The sequence below is a fragment of the Caretta caretta genome, chromosome 8 (assembly GCF_965140235.1).
Source record: "Caretta caretta isolate rCarCar2 chromosome 8, rCarCar1.hap1, whole genome shotgun sequence".
Taxonomy (NCBI): Eukaryota; Metazoa; Chordata; order Testudines; family Cheloniidae; genus Caretta; species Caretta caretta.
This window is the reverse complement of record NC_134213.1, coordinates 41,537,886-41,558,674: the sequence shown is the minus strand read 5'-3', so window position 1 is coordinate 41,558,674 and position 20,789 is coordinate 41,537,886. Positions and strand designations below refer to the sequence as shown.

Here is a 20,789-nt window from a genome sequence, read left to right as displayed (position 1 = left end):
CTGAGTGGTGATTGCATGCAATCAACAGACTCTTCCTGTCTTACAGCAAATCTCTCAGCTGCTGTCTCTGCTGCATCAGGGCCAGTTCCAGCCCAAACCAAATCACAGGGGAAACAAATACACAGCCAACAATGGCAGCAGGTAAGACTCACACACAGCTAGTCCCACTGCCTTACTGCCCCTGCCTACTTCTCCCCAGCCCCTGCCAGGAGAAGTCAGCTCCAAATGCTTCCAAAGAGAAGATCTTCATGCTAAGAGAGTTCCTTGGAGCCTCAGGCTGTCTGCTTGGCCACAGGACTGTGTGCTGCCTCCCTGCTCTGTGTACCTGACTTTGGAGATGAGAGGGATGAGGCGACAGGGCTGGGCTCACTCTGACTTCCCCAGGGACCCAGGCCACAGCCCCATGCATGCTGGCTGGTCCCTCGGGCCCTGCTCTCATGTGGTCCTGCCTGTAGCTTTGACCTGGGCACCAATACCGCTGCACTTCTCCCTTCTCCCCACACAAGCCGCTGTGGGTCAGCAGCCACTGGCATGGCTAGGACTAGGACAGTGGCTGGATGGGAGAGAGAGAACATGGCAGTGGGGGTACAGGAGAGCGCACTGAGAGGGAAGGAGAACCCAAAGGGGAACTGGGAGAAGACATCCCAAAGCCTGCGGCAGCATCCACACCCAGGGGAGGGGCCTTGGTAAGAAGAGCAGCTGGCAGAGGGAAGTGAAGGGAGGGGGGCAGAGCAGGAAACTCTGGGCCAGTGAGGGAGAAAGGGAAGCCCCAAAGGAGGAGATGAGGAGGACAGAGACTGAGAGGGATTGGGGGGAAAGGGAGAGAGACCCTGAGAAGTATTTGGGAGGGGGAAAGAGACTATCAGAGGTATACAGGAGAGTAGAGAGAGAATGTGAGGGCTTGGGGAAGGGGGAGAGACTGTGAGACAGCTTGAGGGGCAATTCTGAGTAGGGTTGCCAGCTTTCTAATCACACAAAGCCAAACACTCTTGCCCCTTCCCCTTCCCTTCTCAGAGGCCCCGCTCCCACTTCATTCCCTCTCCCTCCGTTGCTCGCTGTAGCCCACCATCATTCACTAGCTCATTTTCACCAGGCTGGGGCAGGGGGTTGGGGTGCAGGAGGAGGTGAAGGCTGTGGGCTCTGGGAGGCAGTTGGAGTGTGGGGTGTGGGCTCTGGGCTGGGGCAGGTGGTTATGGTGTGGGAGGACAGTGGTGGGTTCCAGCCGGGCGGTGCTTACCTCGGGCGGGTCCCGAAAGCAACCGGCACATCCCTCTGGCAGTGGCTCCTAGGCAGGGGGCCTAGGGGGTCTCCGCATGCTGCCCCTGCCTGCAGGCACCACCCCCGCAGCTCCCATTGGACACAGTTCCTGGCCAATGGGAACTGTGGAGTCAGCGCTCGGGGCTGGGACAGTGCATGGAGACCCCTGACACTCCCCCCCATGAGCCACAGGGATGTACCAGCTGCTTCCGGGAGTGGCGCAGAGCTAGGGCAGGCATGGAGTCTGCCTTAGCCCCGCTGTACCACCGGACTTTTAGTGCCTAAATTCTCCTGGTTTGGCTTCAATAGCTTCTGGGAGATAGAGCCTGATTCTGGGAGACTCCCGGTGAAACTGGAATGGTTGGCAACACTAATATTGAGAGCGATAGAGGAAGGAGTGTGAGAATGTAATCAAGTCACCTCTCAATCGTCTTTTATACAAACTAAACCGATAGAGCTCTGTCAGTCTCGCACTGTCAGGCATTTTCTCCAGCCCTCAAATAATTTTTGTGGCTCTTTTCTGCAACCTCTCCAATTTTTCAACATTGTTTTTACAATGTGGCCAATAATGGCAGACAGTCCAGTGCTGGTCCACCAGTGCCATATGCAGGCATCAAATCTTTGAGGGGACTGGGCGGGAGGGAGCTCTCTCTGCCATGCCTTCTGGGTCATCTGCTTTCACTTCTGCAGCCTCTTGGCCCATGCCTGCATACTACCATCCCCACTGCCTTCCACTTGCCTTTCTTTAGCAAGTTCTTCACCTTAAACCCAAATCCAGCTCTGCGCCACCACATCTGCTCCCCTTCTCTTGCCCACTTTCCCAGTGAATTCAGCTGCCTCTCCCATGCTTTTCCCCATTCCTTGAGCCCCTTACCTCCTTCCTATCCAATCCCACCTCTCCCACGAAGTCTGAAATCCAGCACCCTTGGGTTAATCTATACTAGGGATCGACACTGCATTAGAACATGAGTGAGGAATTGGTAGCATTGCTGGCAGCGTAGGCAAGGCCAGGTGAGATCAGCACTGTCACTGTTACTAGGTACAACATCAAGGTGTGCCACGGCCTGTTAACATGATGCTGAGCACGCTTGCCCCACCTATGCTGCCTTTTAATGGCCCACTCAGAGGTGCTGACTGGAGCCGCCAGGATCCCGTTTCAACCAGGCGTTCTGGTTGAAAACTGGACACCTGGCAACCCTACCTGCCCTAGGGTTGCCAACTTTATACTCAAGCAAAACTGAACACCCTTCCCCTGACCCCTGCCCCACCCCTCCTCTGAGGCCCAACCCATGCCCTGCCCCTTCTCCAATGCCTCCCCCCATTCACTCCATCCTATGCTGCCTGCAAGGTGGGGGTCTGCCATGTCCTAGCGCAGGGTCATGTTCTAGTGAATACAACCCCAGAAAACGAGTGTGTGTGTGTGTGTGTGTGTGTGTGTGTGAGGGTGAGAGAGAGACCTCCAGAGTCTCCTGTGTGTTTGTGGTATTTGTATACTTGACTGTGGGCTCCCTAAGGCAGGGTCTGGACTGTGCCCTGTTCTGTTCCCAGCTCACTGTTGGCACTTAAATAATAACAGTTGGCCAAGTGTGTTTGTGCAACTGTATGCAGGATGGCAATCGCCTCCATGATTACTTACCAGGCCTGTGACATTTTGCCACCAGCTAGGGTGACCAGACAGCAAATGTGAAAAATCGGGATGGGGGGGGGGGGGGGGGGGGAATAGGAGCCTATATAAGAAAAAGACCCAAAAATCAGGACTGTCCCTATAAAATCGGGACATCTGGTCACCCTACCACCTGCCCTGCCCCTGCCCCTAGGGTTGCCAACTTTCTACTCACACAAAACTGAACACCTGTGCCCCACCCCTTCCCCACCCCTCCTCCAAAGACCCTCCCCTCCCCTCCCCCAACCCTTCTCCAAGGTCCCGCCCCCGCTCACTCCATCCCCCTCCCTCTGTTGCACGCTCTCTCCACCCTCACTCACTCGTTTATTTTCACTGGGCTGGCTTAGGGAGCTGGGGTGTGGGAGGGGTGAGAGCTCTGGCTGGGGGTGCGGGCTCGGAGTGGGGCCAGAAATGAGGAGTTCAGGGTGTGAGATGGGGCTCCAGGCTGAGGCAGTAGGTTGGGATGCGGGAGAGGGTGAGGGCTCCAGCTGGGGGTATGGGCTCTGGGGTGGGGCCAGGGATAAGGGGTTTGAGGTGAAGGAAGGGGCTTCAGACTGGGGGGTGGAGCCAAGGGCTTCAAAATATGGGAGGGGGCTCTGGGCTGAGGCAGGGGCTTGGAGTGTGGGAGCGGGTATGGGCTCTGGGCTGTAGGGTGCAGGTCTGGGCTGGGGCCAGAAATGAGGGGTTCAGGGGGCTGGGGAAGGTGGTTGAGGTGCGGGGTGTGTGAGGGCTACAGCTGGGGGTGCAGACTCTGGGGTGGGGCTGGGGATGAGGGGTTTGGGGTGCTAGAGGGGGCTCCGGGCTGGGAATAAGGGGTTTGGAGGGTGGGAGGAGGATCAGGGCTGGGGCAAGGGGTTGAGGCTTGTGGGGGAGGTCGGGGTGTAGGCTCCAGACAGCACTTACCTCAAGCAGCTCCCCAAAGCAACAGCATGTTCCACCTCCGGCTCCTACACAGCGCGGCCAGGTGGCTCTGCGTGCTGCCCCATCTGCAGGCGCTGCCTCCACAGCTCCCATTGGTTCCTGGCCAACTGGAGCTGAAGTGCCAGCACTTGGGGTGGGAGGCAGCATGTGGATCCCCGTGGCTGCCCCTATGCGTAGGAGCTGGAGGGGGGACATGCTACTGCTTCTGGGAGCCATGTGGAGCCAAGGCAGGCAGGGAGCCTACCTTAGCCTTGCTGCACTGTTGCCAAGACTTTGAATGGCCCGGTCAGCGGTGCTGACTGGAGTCGCCAGGGTCCCTTTTCGACCAGGTGTTCCAGTCAAAAACTGGACACCTGGCAACCCTACCTGCCCTAGGGTTGCCAACTTTACACTCACACAAAACCAAACACCTTTGTCCTGCCCCCTGCCCCACCTCTCCTCTGAGGCCCCACCCACACCCTGCCCCTTCTCCAACACCTCGCCCCACTCACTCCATCCCTCCCTCCCTCTGTCACTTGCTCTCCCCACCCTCACTCACTCACTCGTTTTCACCAGGCTGGCTCAGGGGACTGGGGTGCAGGAGAGGGTGAGGGCTCTGGCTGGGGGTGCAGGCTCTGGGATGGGGCCAGAAATGAGGACTTCATATTGCAGGAGGGAGCTCCAGGCTGAGGCAGTGGGTTGGGATGTGAGAGGGGATGAGGGCTCTGGAGTGGGGCCAGGTATGAGGAGTTTGGGGTGCAGGAGAGGGCTCTGGGATGGGTGCGGGGTGGGTGAGGGATCTGGCTGGGGATGTGGGCTCTGTGGTGGGGCTGGGGATGATGAGTTTGGGGTGCAGGAGGGTCCTCAGGGCTGGGATCGAGGGGTTCAGAGGGCGGGAGGGGGATCAGAGCTGGGGCAGGGGGTTGGGGCATGGGGGGTGACTCAGGGGTGCAAACTCTAGGCGGCTCTTACCTCAAGCAGCTCCTGGAAGCAGCAGCATGTCCCCACTCTGGCTCCTATGTGGAGGTGCGGCCAGGCGGCTCTGCATTCTGCCCCATCTGCAGGCACTGTCCCTGAAGCTCCCATTGGCCTGCGTTCCCAGACAATAGGAGCTGTGGGGGCAGCGCTTGGGGCAGGGTCAGCATGCATAGCCCCCTGGTTCCCCCTATGCGTAGGAGCTGGAGGGGGTACATGCCTGCTGCTTCCCGGGAGCCGCACAGTGCGGAGGCTAGCGTGGAGCCTGCCAGCCCTGCTGCACTGTGCCGCCAACCGGACAGACAAGAGCCCAGTCAGCAGTGCTGACCGGAGCTGCCAGGATCCCTTTTTTACCGGGTGTAACCCTGACCTGCCCCCCAGTGCACAGGGGACCTATAGTCAGCGCCTCACTGCATACAATCCAACATACTGTGGCTCCAGGGAGTGCTGCGAGTGGCCAAACCACCACGCTGACCCTGCCAGGACCCCAGCATGAGCAGAGGGTACAGAGACAAGTGAGCTTCAAAGGCACACAAAGGAGCTGGGCCTGCAGACACAGGCTGGGAAGTACATGAGCAAAGAACAGTGAAGGGCAGCCAGGGGCTAATCATTGTGTCACCCCCAGCTCTACCCTTTCCTGAAGCATGCCCTAGATCCTCATCTGCCAGGGACAAGAGTGGTGGGTAAGGTGGAGGAAGGAAGGTGCCTGGCTGAGGAGTACACAGAGGGAAGAGTAGGCACTGTTTTCTCTCTGCTTTTCCAATGCTAGAACCTGTACCTCCTCCCTGTCCACGATCAAACTGGACCCTGTGCCACCCAAACTCTGCTGCTCCAACTTTCCTTCCCTTCTCATGGGATGGCAGGGAGAGAAGAAATAAAGGGACCAAGGGGAGATCAGGCTTGGGGGAGCCCTGCTGGAAAAGCCTTTTTGAAATAGGATCTTAGAGTCTCCCAGATCCTCAGTAGTGTTTAGCACCTAACTTCCATTGATTTCAGTGGGAGTTAGGAGCCTAAATACCTGTGAAGCTCTGGGCCTTCGTCCCTTCTCCATAGGGATTTGGAGGGGAGGAAGCAGGAGAAACTGAGTACACTAGCACAGGGGAGCGACACTAGGGCAGAAAGGAGGGATGAAGAGTGACTGAGCACTTGTCTATGTGGGGAAATTTTCTGGCATAACTATACTGTGATAATTCTACTGCTCTAAGTCACCATGTGGACATGTATTTGGGAATGAGGACTTTCTATGGTTTAGCTCATACTGCTTCCAAAGCGACAAGAGCCTAACCAGAAAAAGGCTCTCCAATGGTGGCAAAGACCCCTAAGATCTGAGAGGGAAAGGACACTGAGGGTGAACAAGCTGAGGGAGTGAGGGTCAGCGGGGCCCTCTGTAATAAATACCAAGCTTTGCCTTCCTGCATGCAGCACCTGAGCCGGGGAAGCCCTGCTGCACAGGCAGCTGACACTGGAGTAGTATTCCCTTTTGTAGATCTCTGGGCAGAGGGTCAGGGACGTGTCCTGCACTACCCAGAAAGTGAGTAACAGAGCCCAGGGCCCCCTGGCTGCCCACCCTCCGGCCAACACTTTGAAAGGACTAGGAAGGGATTGGAGAGGCTGCTTTCAGTCACTCAGGTCTCTCTGAAATGTTCACCTTTCAGGGGGACACTTCCCAGACTCAGTCTCTTTCTACAGTTTAAGCAAAACACCTCCAAGAGTTTTAAAAGAGCTGGTCAGTTAATGTTGATTTTCAGTATGTCTTGGAATGCTGGGGAAGTTTCAGGAGACTGGAAGAAAGCTAATGCTGTGCCAATGTTTAAAAAGCACAAAAAGAAGGACCTTGACATAGATCTCAGGCAAGATCATGGAATGGCTGATACAGGTCTTGATTAACAAAGAATTGAAGGAGAGTGATATAATTAATGCCAATCAATACAAGTTTACAGAAAATAGGTCCTGTCAAACAAACTTGATGAGATTACAGATTTGGTTGATAAAGGTAATAGTGTGGATGTAATATACTTAGACTTCTGTAAGGCATTTGACTTGGTCCCCATGACTAGGGCCCTACCAAATTCATGGCTGTGAAATCGGTCAGCCCCTGTGAAATATGGTCTTTTGTGTGCTTTTACCCTATACCATACAGATTTTGTGGAAGCAGACTAGCGTTTTTCAAACTGGGGGTCCTGACCCAAAAGGGGTTGGGGGGGTTGCAAGGTTATTTTAGGGGGGTCATGGTATTGCCACCCTTACTTCTGTGCTATCTTCAGAGCTGGACAGCTGGCGGCTGTTGGCCAGGCGCCCAGCTCTAAAGGCAGTGCCCCACCAGCAGCAGCGCAGAAGTAAGGGTGGCAAAACCACATCATGCCACCCTTGCTTCTCTGCTGCTGCCTTCAGAGCTGGGCAGCCAGAGAGTGGCGGCCTCTGACTGTGGGCCTAGCTCTGAAGGTAGCAGTGCTGAAGTAAAGGTAGCAGTACCGCAACCCCCCTACAATAACCTTGTGACCCCCCCACAACTCCTTTTGCATCTGGACCCCTGCAGTTACAACACCATGAAAGTTCACATTTAAATATCTGAAATAATGAAATTTGTGAATTTTTAAATCCTATGACCATGAAATTGACCAAAATGGACCCTGAATTTGGTAGGGCCCTACCCATGACATTTTGATAAAAAACTAGAATGATATAAAATTAACACAGCACATTTAAATGGATTAAAAACTGAGAGGTCTCAAAATGTATTACTAGTACTTCTAGGTGAGTACCCTAACCACTTGGCTCCAGGGTATTCTAGGGCAGGACTTTATCAGTCTTTCCTGTTGAAGCTGTTCCAGCATCTATAATTACTTAACTTTGATGGGATGGGGGAGTTTGCGAGTGACATTAAACTGGGGGGAGAGGTAGATATAGTGGAGGATAGGGATAGGGTCTCTACTGACCTCGACAAATTGGAGGATTGGGCCAAAAGAAATCTAATGAGGTTCAACAAGGACAAATGCAGAGTCCTGCACTTAGGACAGAAGAATCCCATGCATTGCTACAGGCTGGGGACCAACTGGCTAAGTGGCAGTTCTGCATAAAAGGATCTGGGGATTACAGTGGACGAGAAGCTGATTATGAGTCTACAGTGTTCCCTTGTTGCCAAGAAGGCTAATGGCATATTGGGCTGTATTAGTAGGAGCATTGCCAGCAGATCGAGGGAAATGATTATTCCTCTCTATTCGGCACTGGTGAGGCCACATCTGGCGTATTGCACCCAGTTTTGAGCCCCCCACTACAGAAGGGGTGTGGACAAATTGGAGAGAGTACAGCAGAGGGCAACAAAAATGATTAGGGGTCTGGGGCACATGATTTATGAGGCGAGGCTGAGGGAACTGGGCTTATTTAGTATGTAGAAGAGAAGAGTGAGGGGGGATTTGATAGCAGCCTTCAACTAACTGAAGGGGGGTTCCAAAGAGGATGGAGCTAGGTTGTTCTCAGTGGTGGCAGATGACAGAACAAGAAGCAATGGTCTCAAGTGGGGGAGGTCTAGCTTGGATATTAGGAAAAAAACTATTTCTCTAGGAGGGTGGTGAAGCACTGGAATGGGTTACCTAGGGAGGTGGTGGAATCTCCATCCTTAGAGGTTTTTTAAGGCCCGTCTTGACAAGGGCCTGGCTGGGATGATTTAGTTGGGGCAGGTCCTGCTTTGAGCAGGGGATTGGACTAGATGACCTTCTGAGGTCTCTTCCAACCCTAATCTTCTGTGATTCCATCAATTAGAGCAGGGGGACAAGAACCAGAGTCTCCTACCTCTCCCCTGAGTGCCCTCCCCACAGGGCTAGCATGTCACTCTCACACACTTGCACAAAGAATATTAAGTTTTTATACAAAGTGAAACAGCTTTAACAGGTGCGATTGGCAACCCCTCGCCCCAGTATATACCAGTGATTAGGGTGCTTTCTTGGGAGAATCCAAATTCAAGTCCCTGATCCATAACTACCAGAGTGAGGATTTAAACCCCATGGTGGCTGGATGCCCTGGCCACTGGGTTAAAGGTAAGAAGGAGGCAGCAGCTCCTACTTGTTTGTTTATTTGAAAAATAACTGACTTGGCTTGGGTGCCAAAGGGGTAGGGCTTAAGTTACACATTAGCCCTTTCGGCTACAGAGGTGCACTGGGAGCTCATGTTCAGCTGATTATCTACCATGACCCATGTGTCTTTTTCGGAGTCACTGCTTCCCAGGATAGAGTCTCCCATTCTTTGTTCCTACATGTATACATTGACTTTTAGCCATATTAAAATGCATGTTGTTTGTTTGCACCCAACTTACCAAGCGATTCAGATCGCTCTGTATCAGTGACCTGCCCTCTTCATTATTCATCACTTCCCCAGTTTTGGTTCATCTGCAAATTTTATCAGTGATAATTTTATGTTTTCTTCCAGGTCACTGACAAAAATGTTAAATAGCATTGGGCCAGGAGCTGATCCCTGTGGGACCTCACTAGAAATACACCCCACTGATGATGATTCCTTGTTTACAATTACATTTTTAACATCTGGAAACACAACATGAATTTTAGGTCTCTCTTATGGGACAAAAACATCAATCTCCAATTTATTTGTGCTTGTCCAGCTACAAATATATTGTTAAGTTGGAAATCAATAGCAAAAAGCACAAACTCTATACTCCAGTTCTGTACATGTCACAAGTATGCAGGGCTGCAGAAGTGTACAAAATTCTATTGTATTATTTAAGAAACAGTCTGTGACCAAGTAATTCCAGCGATAGAGACATGTGCTGAAAGGAAGAGGGGTGAGAGGAACCAATGGAAACAGGTTTCAAAGTAGCAGCCGTGTTAGTCTGTATTCGCAAAAAGAGAAGGAGTACTTGTGACATCTTAGATACTAACCAATTTATCTGAGAATAAGCTTTCGTGAGCTACAGCTCACTATAATTCGTTCTACTTTCACAATCCCTCCTTTTGGTCAAGCTACGCAATGACCAACAATTACTGGGTTCCACATATCAATCATTCTTTATCTCTTTGTTCATCAGTGATATTTAAAATCATCAAATTAGCACTCTGGTTTGGGGCAGCTATCTGTGTAGCATGCCTGACACAATTTTGGATACAACAGGAAAGTAACTGAAAACATATAAAAATTATTAGGATTCCAAACAGGAGAGTTAGGGCTCCCTGAAACAACCAGTTTCCTATGCCAGAGAAATTGAAAAGGTTACTTAGCCACTTCCATAAAAAAACTTGGTTCTTCGTGGGGAAGATATGTGATTTGTTCTAAGTGGCTAGCACGATCTATTACCTCATTGGTGTTGTCTGGTATATACACACAGCAGTCTTTTCCAATGAGAGCACAAGTCCCTCCTTTTGCCGCCAGCACTATGTCCAATGCCTGACGGTTTTGGAGGGCCATCTGTCGGATTGCCCCTGTTTCTTTGGCCAGGGCTCTTAAACTTTCTCTGGTTTCATTTGCCATTATTTCAACTACTGCTTGTAACCTTAGGAGCCTTTTTGCATGGTGTATTACTCCCCCTAATGGTATGAAGGAACCGCCAATGGCCTCTTCCCAGGTTAAGGGGCTTATGTTATTCACATACCATTGGGCATCTGTTAAATCCCTTCTTTTTCGCCTGAAATTGCAGAGGCGTTCTCGAGGGAAGGTTCCTAGCACTAAAGTGAGCTGTAGCTCACGAAAGCTTATGCTCAAATAAATTGGTTAGTCTCTAAGGTGCCACAAGTCCTCCTTTTCTCAATGGAAACAGGAAGCACCAATACTGGGCTTCAAAACAATCAAGATGTGACAGTAGCACAGCCGCCTCTGCTACCCCCAGGACCTGTTTTTCTGGGAAGAGCTGAACCATGAAGAGATGAGGTGGCGGGGAGGGACATGGAGTTGGGCAGAGGGTAGCATCAATGCTCTGGATTTGGTCTCCTTTGCAGGAATGCAGGGCTGGATGCTGATTGCCTCAGTATAAAGGACAGTGGCCAAGGAGAGAGTGAGGCAGATGACCGGGATTCAGAAAATGGACTCAATCTTTCCATACACCAGCTGGTGGGAGAAGAACTTGAGAGCCTTCTAGAGCCCCATGCAGGTGAGGTCACTATACTCTGTATGGCACTCGAGAGAGAGCCTGCTCCATCCTCCCAGAAGACCTTCTTTGCACCAGTGTGGGGCTGCCTGGGAGCGGGACTCTTTCTGAAGCCACAGTCTAATTAGCTGGTTGGGCTTTTTTGATGATGACACTGCTGAGAGCTTTGGCTGCCCAGGGAGTTAGCTGCCCAGGGAGTTGGGAAGCTCTGGATGCCGAGGGAGCAAACTGAAAATTTCCATTTTGGTTTTCCCAAAATGGAATTTTTCACACTTTTTTCTTCTATGAAAAATGGTGAATTTTTGACCTTTTGTTCTAATGTGGGACAATTTCCCCGCTCCCCTAAAATTCCATTTTTTTCACAGGAGGGAAAGTCTTTTTCCTGCTGGTTCTAGTGGTGCTCTTCCAAGATCCTCCCACAAAATAACCTTCACACACATGAATCACCAAACTGGGATACATCTCATATTAAATTGTGCAGATGTTCAGAATAGGACTGTGCCGCTCCCAGGCTCTGTTGGTTTTCTTAGTGGGGCTTGAACATGGCCATATGCTCGACTGTGCTGGGCTCCTTGAGTGGAGGAAAAGTGATAAGCAGTAAATTGTGCAGCGCTGTGATTCTCCCTCTTCCTCCTTACATGAGAAAGGGTTAATGATGTTATCTTGTAAATTATCATTTCAGGACATCTTCCTTAACCCCTCATTGAGCCCCCCACAGAACTATTTTTCCAGGCTGTCTGCAGATTCAAGCATTTCTTTTTGCAATGCCCCTTGCCCCTGCAGTCTCTGCCTAGCAGGGTCTATGTGAAACGTGCTTCTTCTTATGCACTGTGGACCTTGCCCTGCCTTTCTCTCTCTTCCCTGCCCCGTTTGACTCTGACAAGAAGGGCAACTAAAATGATTAGGGGTTTGGAACGGGTCCCATATGAGGAGAGATTAAAGAGGCTAGGACTTTTCAGCTTGGAAAAGAGGAGACTAAGGGAGGATATGATAGAGGTATATAAAATCATGAGTGGTGTGGAGAAAGTGAATAAGGAAAAGTGATTTACTTGTCCCCATAATATAAGAACTAGGGGCCACCAAATGAAATTAATGGGCAGCAGGTTTAAAACAAATAAAAGGAAGTACTTCTTCACACAGCGCACAGTCAACCTGTGGAACTCCTTGCCTGAGGAGGTTGTGAAGGCTAGGACTATAACAGGGTTTAAAAGAGAACTAGATAAATTCATGGAGGTTAAGTCCATTAATGGCTGTTAGCCAGGATGGGTAAGGAATGGTGTCCCTAGCCTCTGTTTGTCAGAGAGAGAGATCACTTGATCATTACCTGTTAGCTTCACTCCCTCTGGGGAACCTGGCATTGGCCACTGTCGGCAGACATGATACTGGTCTGGATGGACCTTTGGTCTGACCCAGTATGGACATTCTTATGACTGCCTCTCCGGGCTGCAGCTCAGGGTGGGGCCTTGCTGAAATGTGCTTGTCAGAACAATCTTTCTATTCCTCAGGCAGGTTCATCAGCTTACAGAATCTGCTCAGGCTCTGTCCATGTAGGCACAAATCCCACTCCGCTCCGGCAGCTGCTGCTGTTTGCCTACCAGCGTTAGAGGGGCTGAGTTAAGCTGATGCACTCAGAGTTGCTCTGTAAGTGGATGGAGCTAAGAATGGATTTTCCTCAGCTGTTGGCACAGCCACTTGCTTGAAGATTGGGTGGCTGGAAACCATATCTTTGCATGGAAGCATGACAGTCTGGTTGGGTCAGGCGTATGTTTGGCTGTTCCCTTTCCCACAGGAGGAATGTTGCCCCAGGCCTGGTCCCCAGGCTTATAAGTGTATCTGAGTACTGCACCATCTCTATAGCACTCTGCTGTGGATCTCATCTTCCCAGATAAATCCTGAGTACAGTGCTCTCTGGAATGTGCTCCTGGTTCCTGACCCCAAGTCACAGACCCCTGCTAACTTATATAGGCTTCTAGCAAACAGCTTGGCTGATACTGCAGGTGACTGAGCTAGTGACAATAAGCCCTCCAGGAGGATAGTATGTCGAGGCAATAACCAGCTGGGGCCTCAGAAGGCTTCAAGGGAGTTTGGCACCTGACTGCCCAGGGCTCCTGTGGGATTCCCAGCCCACATTTCTCAAGGACACTCTGTATCACAGGCATTCACGCCTATTTGCTCCTCTCTCACTAAAGCTCGGTAAACATATCTAGTTTCCCTCTCCCTGGCATGCACACCAAGTGCACACCATGGCCTAAACTTCCTCCCTCTGAGCTCAGTGCTGATACTTTCACTCCACCCAGGTTTTGGGCTGATAAAAGTTGAACCACTCAGGAGCAGCAAACAGGCTTGTAGTGAGGAGCTATCAACCTCTCCCAGAGTTCCTCTGATAGATAGATGTCATGATAGATGGAGCCATGGTCCATGCTACATGGGAAGGGTGTATGAAAGAAAATGACTACGATGACAGGCCTACTGAGGCTTTGCCACAGCACGAGTCCTGGCTTTGTCTCCCTTAGTTACCCTATCTGGAACTTCATGCAGACAGAAATATCTAGTAGTCAAATAATATACTGCAAGTAGCCATCATTCCATGGGGGAGGAGAAAGTCTAAATAATCCAAGAAACCATATGGGAAAGTCTTACAAAACTGATGGGATTCTATAAAACTGGGAAAGGAATGAAGAGAAGTTACTGCATAGAGAATAGCATATTTTCTATAGGGATTTGGACTCAGCCTATAGAATTTTATAGCAAGAATTCTCCATTCAATTCCATAGGGTGTTTAAACATACTGTAGAAAGGCTACAATTTGTATTACATTCTACAGCACTTTTCCCAAAACGGGGTGGGGTGGGGGTGCGGGAGAGAAAAAATTAACAGAACTAAATCTATTCCAAGTTCTTGCCCATCTCCCCCTGCCCCCTCCCCACAGCAACATACGGGGCCATAAGGCAACAGCTAAGTCCCTGGCTAACACTCCTAGCATAGGCACTTCCCCAATGGTGTAGAGCTGGAACAGCTGTCTTGATGCCCTTCCCGCCGCAGAGGGGTTACTCCAGGGTCAGAATGAGCATGGTAAAGGACCATTGCACTTCAGTTATTCTGATGAAGCAGCCTGTAGGGCTTTTCCATTCAGCATAAATGCCCGCAGCCCTGAGGTTGCTCTAATTCACTCCAGGAGCTGGGCAGGCCCCAAGAAAATTCCAGGACATAGCGTGACATCAAGGCACTTATTGCTCCTCACTCCATTCCTGTACTGAGCAGAGGTGAGTAGGGTGGAGAATTATTTCTGCTAGTCTCTCTTCTCTGTTCATGGGAGCTGCTCCCCACAATGGCAGATGCTGTATAAATCCCCACAACATTGTTTCTTTAAAGAAGTTTTGAATAAATTGAATGAACTCAGAACAACAAGCCCTGGCAAGGGGAATCTATAGGAACTATAGGCTATAGGAACTGTGTTAGGGCAAAAGGCAGAAAGGCACCAGAGAGGCACTAAATAGCTGGCTGTTCTCACCTTAGCAGGGTTTATTGTTACAAGAGCAAATTGACTTTATAGAGCCACAGAGAAGGCTGCCATGGTGGGCAGATGTCTTTACAAAGGCTGCCCACAGGAAACAATTTTCACTGATCCAGAGTTTTTCAAGGCCTGAAGGGACCATTCTGCTCATCCAGTCTGAGGTCTTGCAGAGACAGGCCAGAGAATATCATCCAGTGACTCCTGCACTTAGACATCCAATCTTGATTTGTAGACCTCAAGTCAGAGAGAATCCACCACAACCCTTGGTGAGTTGTTGAACATAAGAACATAAGAATGGCCCTACTGTGTCAGACCAAAGGTCCATCTAGCCCAGTATCCTGTCTTCCGACAGTGGCCAATGCCAGGTGCCCCAGAGGGAATGAACAGAACAGGTAATCATCAAGTGATCCATCTCCTGTCGCCCATTCCGAGCTTCTGGCAAACAGAGGCTAGGGACACCATCCCTGCCCATCCTGGCTAATAGCTTATCCTATGGACCCATCCTCCATGAACTTATCTAGTTCTTTTTTGAACCCTGTTATAGCCTTGGCCTTCACAATATCCTCTGGCAAAGAGTTCCACAGGTTGACTGTGCGTTGTGTGAAGAAATACTTCCTTTTGTTTATTTTAAACCTGATGCCTATTAATTTCATTTGGTGACCCCTAGTTCTTGTGTTATGAGAAGGAGTAAATAACACTTCCTTATTTACTTTCTCCACACCAGTCATGATTTTATAGACCTCTATCATATCCCCACTTAGTCATCTCTTTTCCAAGCTGAAAAGTCCCAGTCTTATTAATCTCTCCTCATATTGCAGCTGTACCATACCCCTAATCATTTTTGTTGCCCTTTTCTGAACCTTTTCCAATTCCAATATATCTTTTTTGAGATGTGGGTGTACCATGGATTTATATAGCGGCAATATGATATTTTCTGTCTTATTATCTATCCCTATCCTAATGATTCCCAAGATTCTGTTTGCTTTTTTGACTGCTGCTGCACATTGAGTGGATGTTTTCAGAGAACGATCTACAATGGCTTCAAGATCTCTTTCTTGAGTGGTAACAGACAATTTAGATCCCATCATTTTATATGTATAGCTGGGATTATGTTTTCCAATGTGCATTACTTTGCATTTATCAATATTGAATTTCATCTTCCATTTTGTTGCCCAGTCACCCAGTTTTGAGAGATCCTTTTGTAGCTCTTTGCAGTCTGCCTGGGACTTAACTATCTTGAGCAATTGTGTATCATCATCAAATTTTGTCACCTCACTGTTTACCTCTTTTTCCAGATAATTTATGAATGTATTGAATAGCACTGGGCCCAGTACAGACCCCTGGGAGACACCACTATTTACCTCTCATCTGAAAACTGACCATTTATTCCTACCCTTTGTTTCCTATCTTTTAACCAGTTACCAATCAATGAGAGGACTTTCCCTCTTATCCCATGATGGCTTAAGAGCCTTTGGTGAGGTACCTTGTCAAAGGCTTTCTGAAAATCTAAGTACACTATATCCACTGGATCTCCCTTGTCCACATGTTTGTTGACCCCCTCCAAGAATTCTAGTAGATTGGGGAGGCATGATTTCCCTTTACAAAAACCATGTTGACTCTTCCCCAATAAATTATGTTCATCTATGTGTCAGACCATTTTGTTCTTTACTATAGTTTTCTGGAGCCTTTTTAAAAAAATTGGCATCACATTAGCTCTCCTCCAGTCATCTGGTACAGAAGCTGATTTAAATGATAGGTTACAGACTGGAGTTAGTAGTTCTGCAATTTCACATTTGAGTTCCTTCAGCACTCTTGGGTGAATACCATCTGGTCCTGGTGACTTATTACTGTTTAGTTCACCAATTTGTTCCAAAACCTCCTCTAATGACACCTCAATCTGGGACAGTTCCTTAGATTTGTCACCTAAAAAGAATGGCTCAGGTTTAGGAACCTCCCTCACACCCTCAGCCATGTAGACGGATGCAACAAATTCATTTAATTTCTCTGCACTGGCCTTATCATCTTTGAGTGCTCCCCTTGGTGTGAAAAATTTGCACTTTATTTTCAGTCTCATTTTGTCTAGCTTCAATTCCCAGCCACTAGATCTTGTTATAATGGTTTGCTGGATAAAAGAACCCTCTTCTAGCAGAAATCATAGAATTATAGAATATCAGGGTTGGAAGGGACCTCAGGAGGTCATCTAGTCCAACCCCCTGCTCAAAGCAGGACCAATCCCCAATTAAATCATCCCAGCCAGGGCTTTGTCAAGCCTGACCTTAAAAACTTCTAAGGAAGGAGATTCTACCACCTCCCTAGGTAACGCATTCCAGTGTTTCACCACCCTCTTAGTGAAAAAGTTTTTCCTAATATCCAACCTAAACCTCCCCCACTGCAACTTGAGACCATTACTCCTTGTCCTGTCCTCTTCTACCACTGAGAATAGTCTAGAACCATCCTCTCTGGAACCACCTCTCAAGTAGTTGAAAGCAGCTATCAAATCCCCCCTCATTCTTCTCTTCTGCAGACTAAACAATCCCAGTTCCCTCAGCCTCTCCTCATAAGTCATGTGTTCCAGCCCCCTAATCATTTTTGTTGCCCTTCGCTGGACTCCCTCCAATTTATCCACATCCTTCTTGTAGTGTGGGGCCCAAAACTGGACACAGTACTCCAGATGAGGCCTCACCAATGTCGAATAGAGGGGAACGATCATGTCCCTTGATCTGCTCGCTATGCCCCTACTTATACATCCCAAAATGCCATTGGCCTTCTTGGCAACAAGGGCACACTGCTGACTCATATTCAGCTTCTCGTCCACTGTCACCCCAGGTCCTTTTCCGCAGAACTGCTGCCTAGCCATTCGGTCCCTAGTCTGTAGCTGTGCATTGGGTTCTTCCGTCCTAAGTGCAGGACTCTGCACTTATCCTTATTGAACCTCATCAGATTTCTTTTGGCCCAAGCCTCCAATTTGTCTAGGTCCCTCTGTATCCTATCCCTGCCCTCCAGTGTATCTACCACTCCTCCTAGTTTAGTATCATCCGCAAATTTGCTGAGAGTGCAATCCACATCATCCTCCAGACCATTTATGAAGATATTGAACAAAACCGGCCCCAGGACCGACCCCTGGGGCACTCCACTTGACACCGGCTGCCAACTAGACATGGAGCCATTGATCACTACCTGTTGAGCCCGACAATCTAGCCAACTTTCTACCCACCTTATAGTGCATTCATCCAGCCCATACTTCTTTAACTTGCTGACAAGAATACTGTGGGAGACCGTGTCAAAAGCTTTGCTAAAGTCAAGAAACAATACATCCACTGCTTTCCCTTCATCCATAGAACCAGTAATCTCATCATAGAAGGCGATTAGATTAGTCAGGCATGACCTTCCCTTGGTGAATCCATGCTGACTGTTCCTGATCACTTTCCTCTCATGTAAGTGCTTCAGGATCGATTCTTTGAGGACCTGCTCCATGATTTTTCCGGGGACTGAGGTGAGGCTGACTGGTCTGTAGTTCCCAGGATCCTCCTTCTTCCCTTTTTTAAAGATTGGCACTACATTAGCCTTTTTCCAGTCATCTGGGACTTCCCCCGTTCGCCATGAGTTTTCAAAGATAATGGCCAATGGCTCTGCAATCACAGCCGCCAATTCCTTTAGCACTCTCGGATGCAACTTGTCCGGCCCCTTGGACTTGTGCACGTCCAGCTTTTCTAAATAGTCCCTAACCACCTCTTTCTCCACAGAGGGCTGGCCATCTACTCCCCATGTTGTGATGCCCAGTGCAGCAGTCTGGGAGCTGACCTTGTTCGTGAAGACAGAGGCAAAAAAAGCATTGAGTACATTAGCTTTTTCCACATCCTCTGTCACTAGGTTGCCTCTCTCATTCAGTAAGGGGCCCACACTTTCCTTGGCTTTCTTCTTGTTGCCAACATACCTGAAGAAACCCTTCTTTTTACTCTTGACATCTCTTGCTAGCTGCAGCTCCAGGTGCGATTTGGCCCTCCTGATTTCATTCCTACATGCCCAAGCAATATATTTATACTCCTCTCTGGTCATATGTCCAACCTTCCACTTCTTATAACCTTCTTTTTTATGTTTAAGATCCGCTAGGATTTCACCGTTAAGCCAAGCTGGTCGCCTGCCATATTTACTATTCTTTCGACTCATCGGGATGGTTTGTCCCTGTAACCTCAACAGGGATTCCTTGAAATACAGCCAGCTCCCCATGTAGGAATCTCCCCATGTAGGTGCTTATGGGCTGTGATCAAGTCACCTCTTAACTTTGTCATCAAAAAAGCTATATAGACTTAGCTTCTTTAGTCCCTCACTGTGAAGCAGATTTTCCAGACCCTGAATCATTTTTGCTCTTTGACCCTCCCTAATTTTTCAACATCTTTTAAAAACTATCAGCTACGAGGCTCAGAAGTTGGCTGTTCATTGTAGATGGTATCTTGGGGATGGCTCCTAGCCCATACTCCATCCATCTCTGAAATGGGCGCACATGGTGTCTGTCACTGTGATCTTTGTGTGATTGTTTTGAGTTGCATGGCAAAATACACCAGCTTGGCTTCTGGTTGCCAACTTTCTAATCAAACAAACTGAACACCACTGCCCTGCCCCTGCCCCTGCCCCGCTGCTTCCCAGAGGTTCTGCCCTGCCTGTTCACTCCATCCCCCCTCCCTCCGTCGCTCTCCCTCACCCTCACTCACTTTCACCACTGGACTGGGACAGGGAGTTGGGGTGCGGGAGGGGGGGTGAGGGCTCCAGCTGGGGGTGCAGGCTTTGGGGTGGGGCCAGGGATGAGGGGTTTGGGGTGCAGGAGTACACTGTGTGAAGAGAGTTGGGTGCCTAACAATGGGATTCACATAAGCCAGCACACTGAGTGGGGAGTCCCCTAAGCTAGCCAGTGGGAAATGTTGAGGAGAGGTGTGGGGTTTATGCCCTGCTCCCCAAAGGGAGTTAGGGCCTGATCCATACAGGTATTTAGGTAGCTAAGTTTTCATTTTGTGAGCCACAAAACCCCCACTCAGCTGCACCAAACCCAAGCCTACATTTTCATGGTAAAAGTCCCCTAGATGCCTAAGTTTTTGCATCTAGGGATGCACATGGCTGCACCACTCCAGGCCTCTAGACATCTGTCTCCTGCTTATGCACCAGGGTGATGCACGACCTGGGGGAAGATAAAGGCAGGCGTCAAATCCAAAAGGTGTGTTCAGAGGCCTTCCAGATGGGGATCCATTCAAAATCCGGTGGGGGAGAGGGGCAGGTCCCGCTTTATGAAGAATTTCTTCCATCGACCTACTGCCTCTCAGGGACATGAATTAACTACTTCGATTGGAGAACCCTGCCCATCACTGTCGTGAGTGTCTGCACGGAAGCTCTAAAATGTTGCATCTGCAGAGCTGCTGCTGTGCCACTGAAACATTTTAAGCGTAGACATGCCCAGTGTCTCATAACAGTTTACATAGCTGATTCCATCTTCCTCTCACTCTGTGGGTGCACTGGGGAGGCACTGTGGTGGTCAAACTCCCATTTGCATGCAAATTCCTTACAGTGATCACTCAAGGAGTCCAATCTATTAACAAAGAGATGGTGAAGGGGTGACTTGATTACAGTCTATATGTACATACATGGGAAACAAATATTTAATAATTGGCTCCTCAATTTACCAATGAAACCTATAACACAACCCAACAGCTGGAAGTTGAAGCTAGACAAATTCAGACTGGATATAAGGTGTAAATTTTTAACAGAGAGAGTAATTAACCACTGGAACAATTGACCAAGGGTTATGCTGGATCCTCCATCACTGACAATTTTTAAATCAAGGTTGGATGATTTTCTAAAAGATCTGCTCTAGGAATGATTTGGGGGCAGTTCTCTGGCCTGTATTATACAGGTCAGACTAGATGATCACAACGTCCTTTCCTGGCCTTAGAATCTATGAATTCTTCTGAGGCAAACTGGGGTCTGGATGGGGAATACAGTGTCTGGAATACCATATCTCAGAAAGTTGTCTCAGTTTTCCTATCACTGCCTTGCTTCTTGAATGAGGCAGGACTCCTGACCTCCCAAAAATTTAAGTGTAAATCCACTGTAATCAAGTACTGCTTTTCCTTGAAGGTAAATAAGTCCGCTCCCACCTTTTCCCATGATTGGATGTGGTAACAGCCTCTTTCTGCTGGCAGTTATCACATGACTGACAGTTGTCCCACCCTTCTGTCAAGGAAGAGAGTTGTGTATTTATTCTCAGCCAGTAAACATATTCCTGAGCCTATCTAAGACAGTTGTCAATGCCCAGGTGTGAGGCATGTATTTTGTTTATGAAATACTTTGTAATGAGGTGGAAACAAGAGGTGTCTGTCCTTCTCCTTTGAAAATATGGTTCTGCT

The 20,789-nt window shown here is 49.1% G+C and overlaps 1 protein-coding gene across 1 annotated transcript in view; it reads left to right on the top strand.

Moving 5' to 3' along the window:
* PCDH12 (protocadherin 12) overlaps positions 1 to 20,789 on the top strand; it is a 34,088-nt gene that overhangs the window by 3,404 nt on the left and 9,895 nt on the right. Inside the window, exons 2-3 of the mRNA XM_048859655.2 lie at positions 47 to 141; positions 10,735 to 10,886. Coding sequence (XP_048715612.2) covers positions 47 to 141; positions 10,735 to 10,886 — 247 coding nt within the window. The remainder of the gene's footprint in view (positions 1 to 46; positions 142 to 10,734; positions 10,887 to 20,789) is intronic.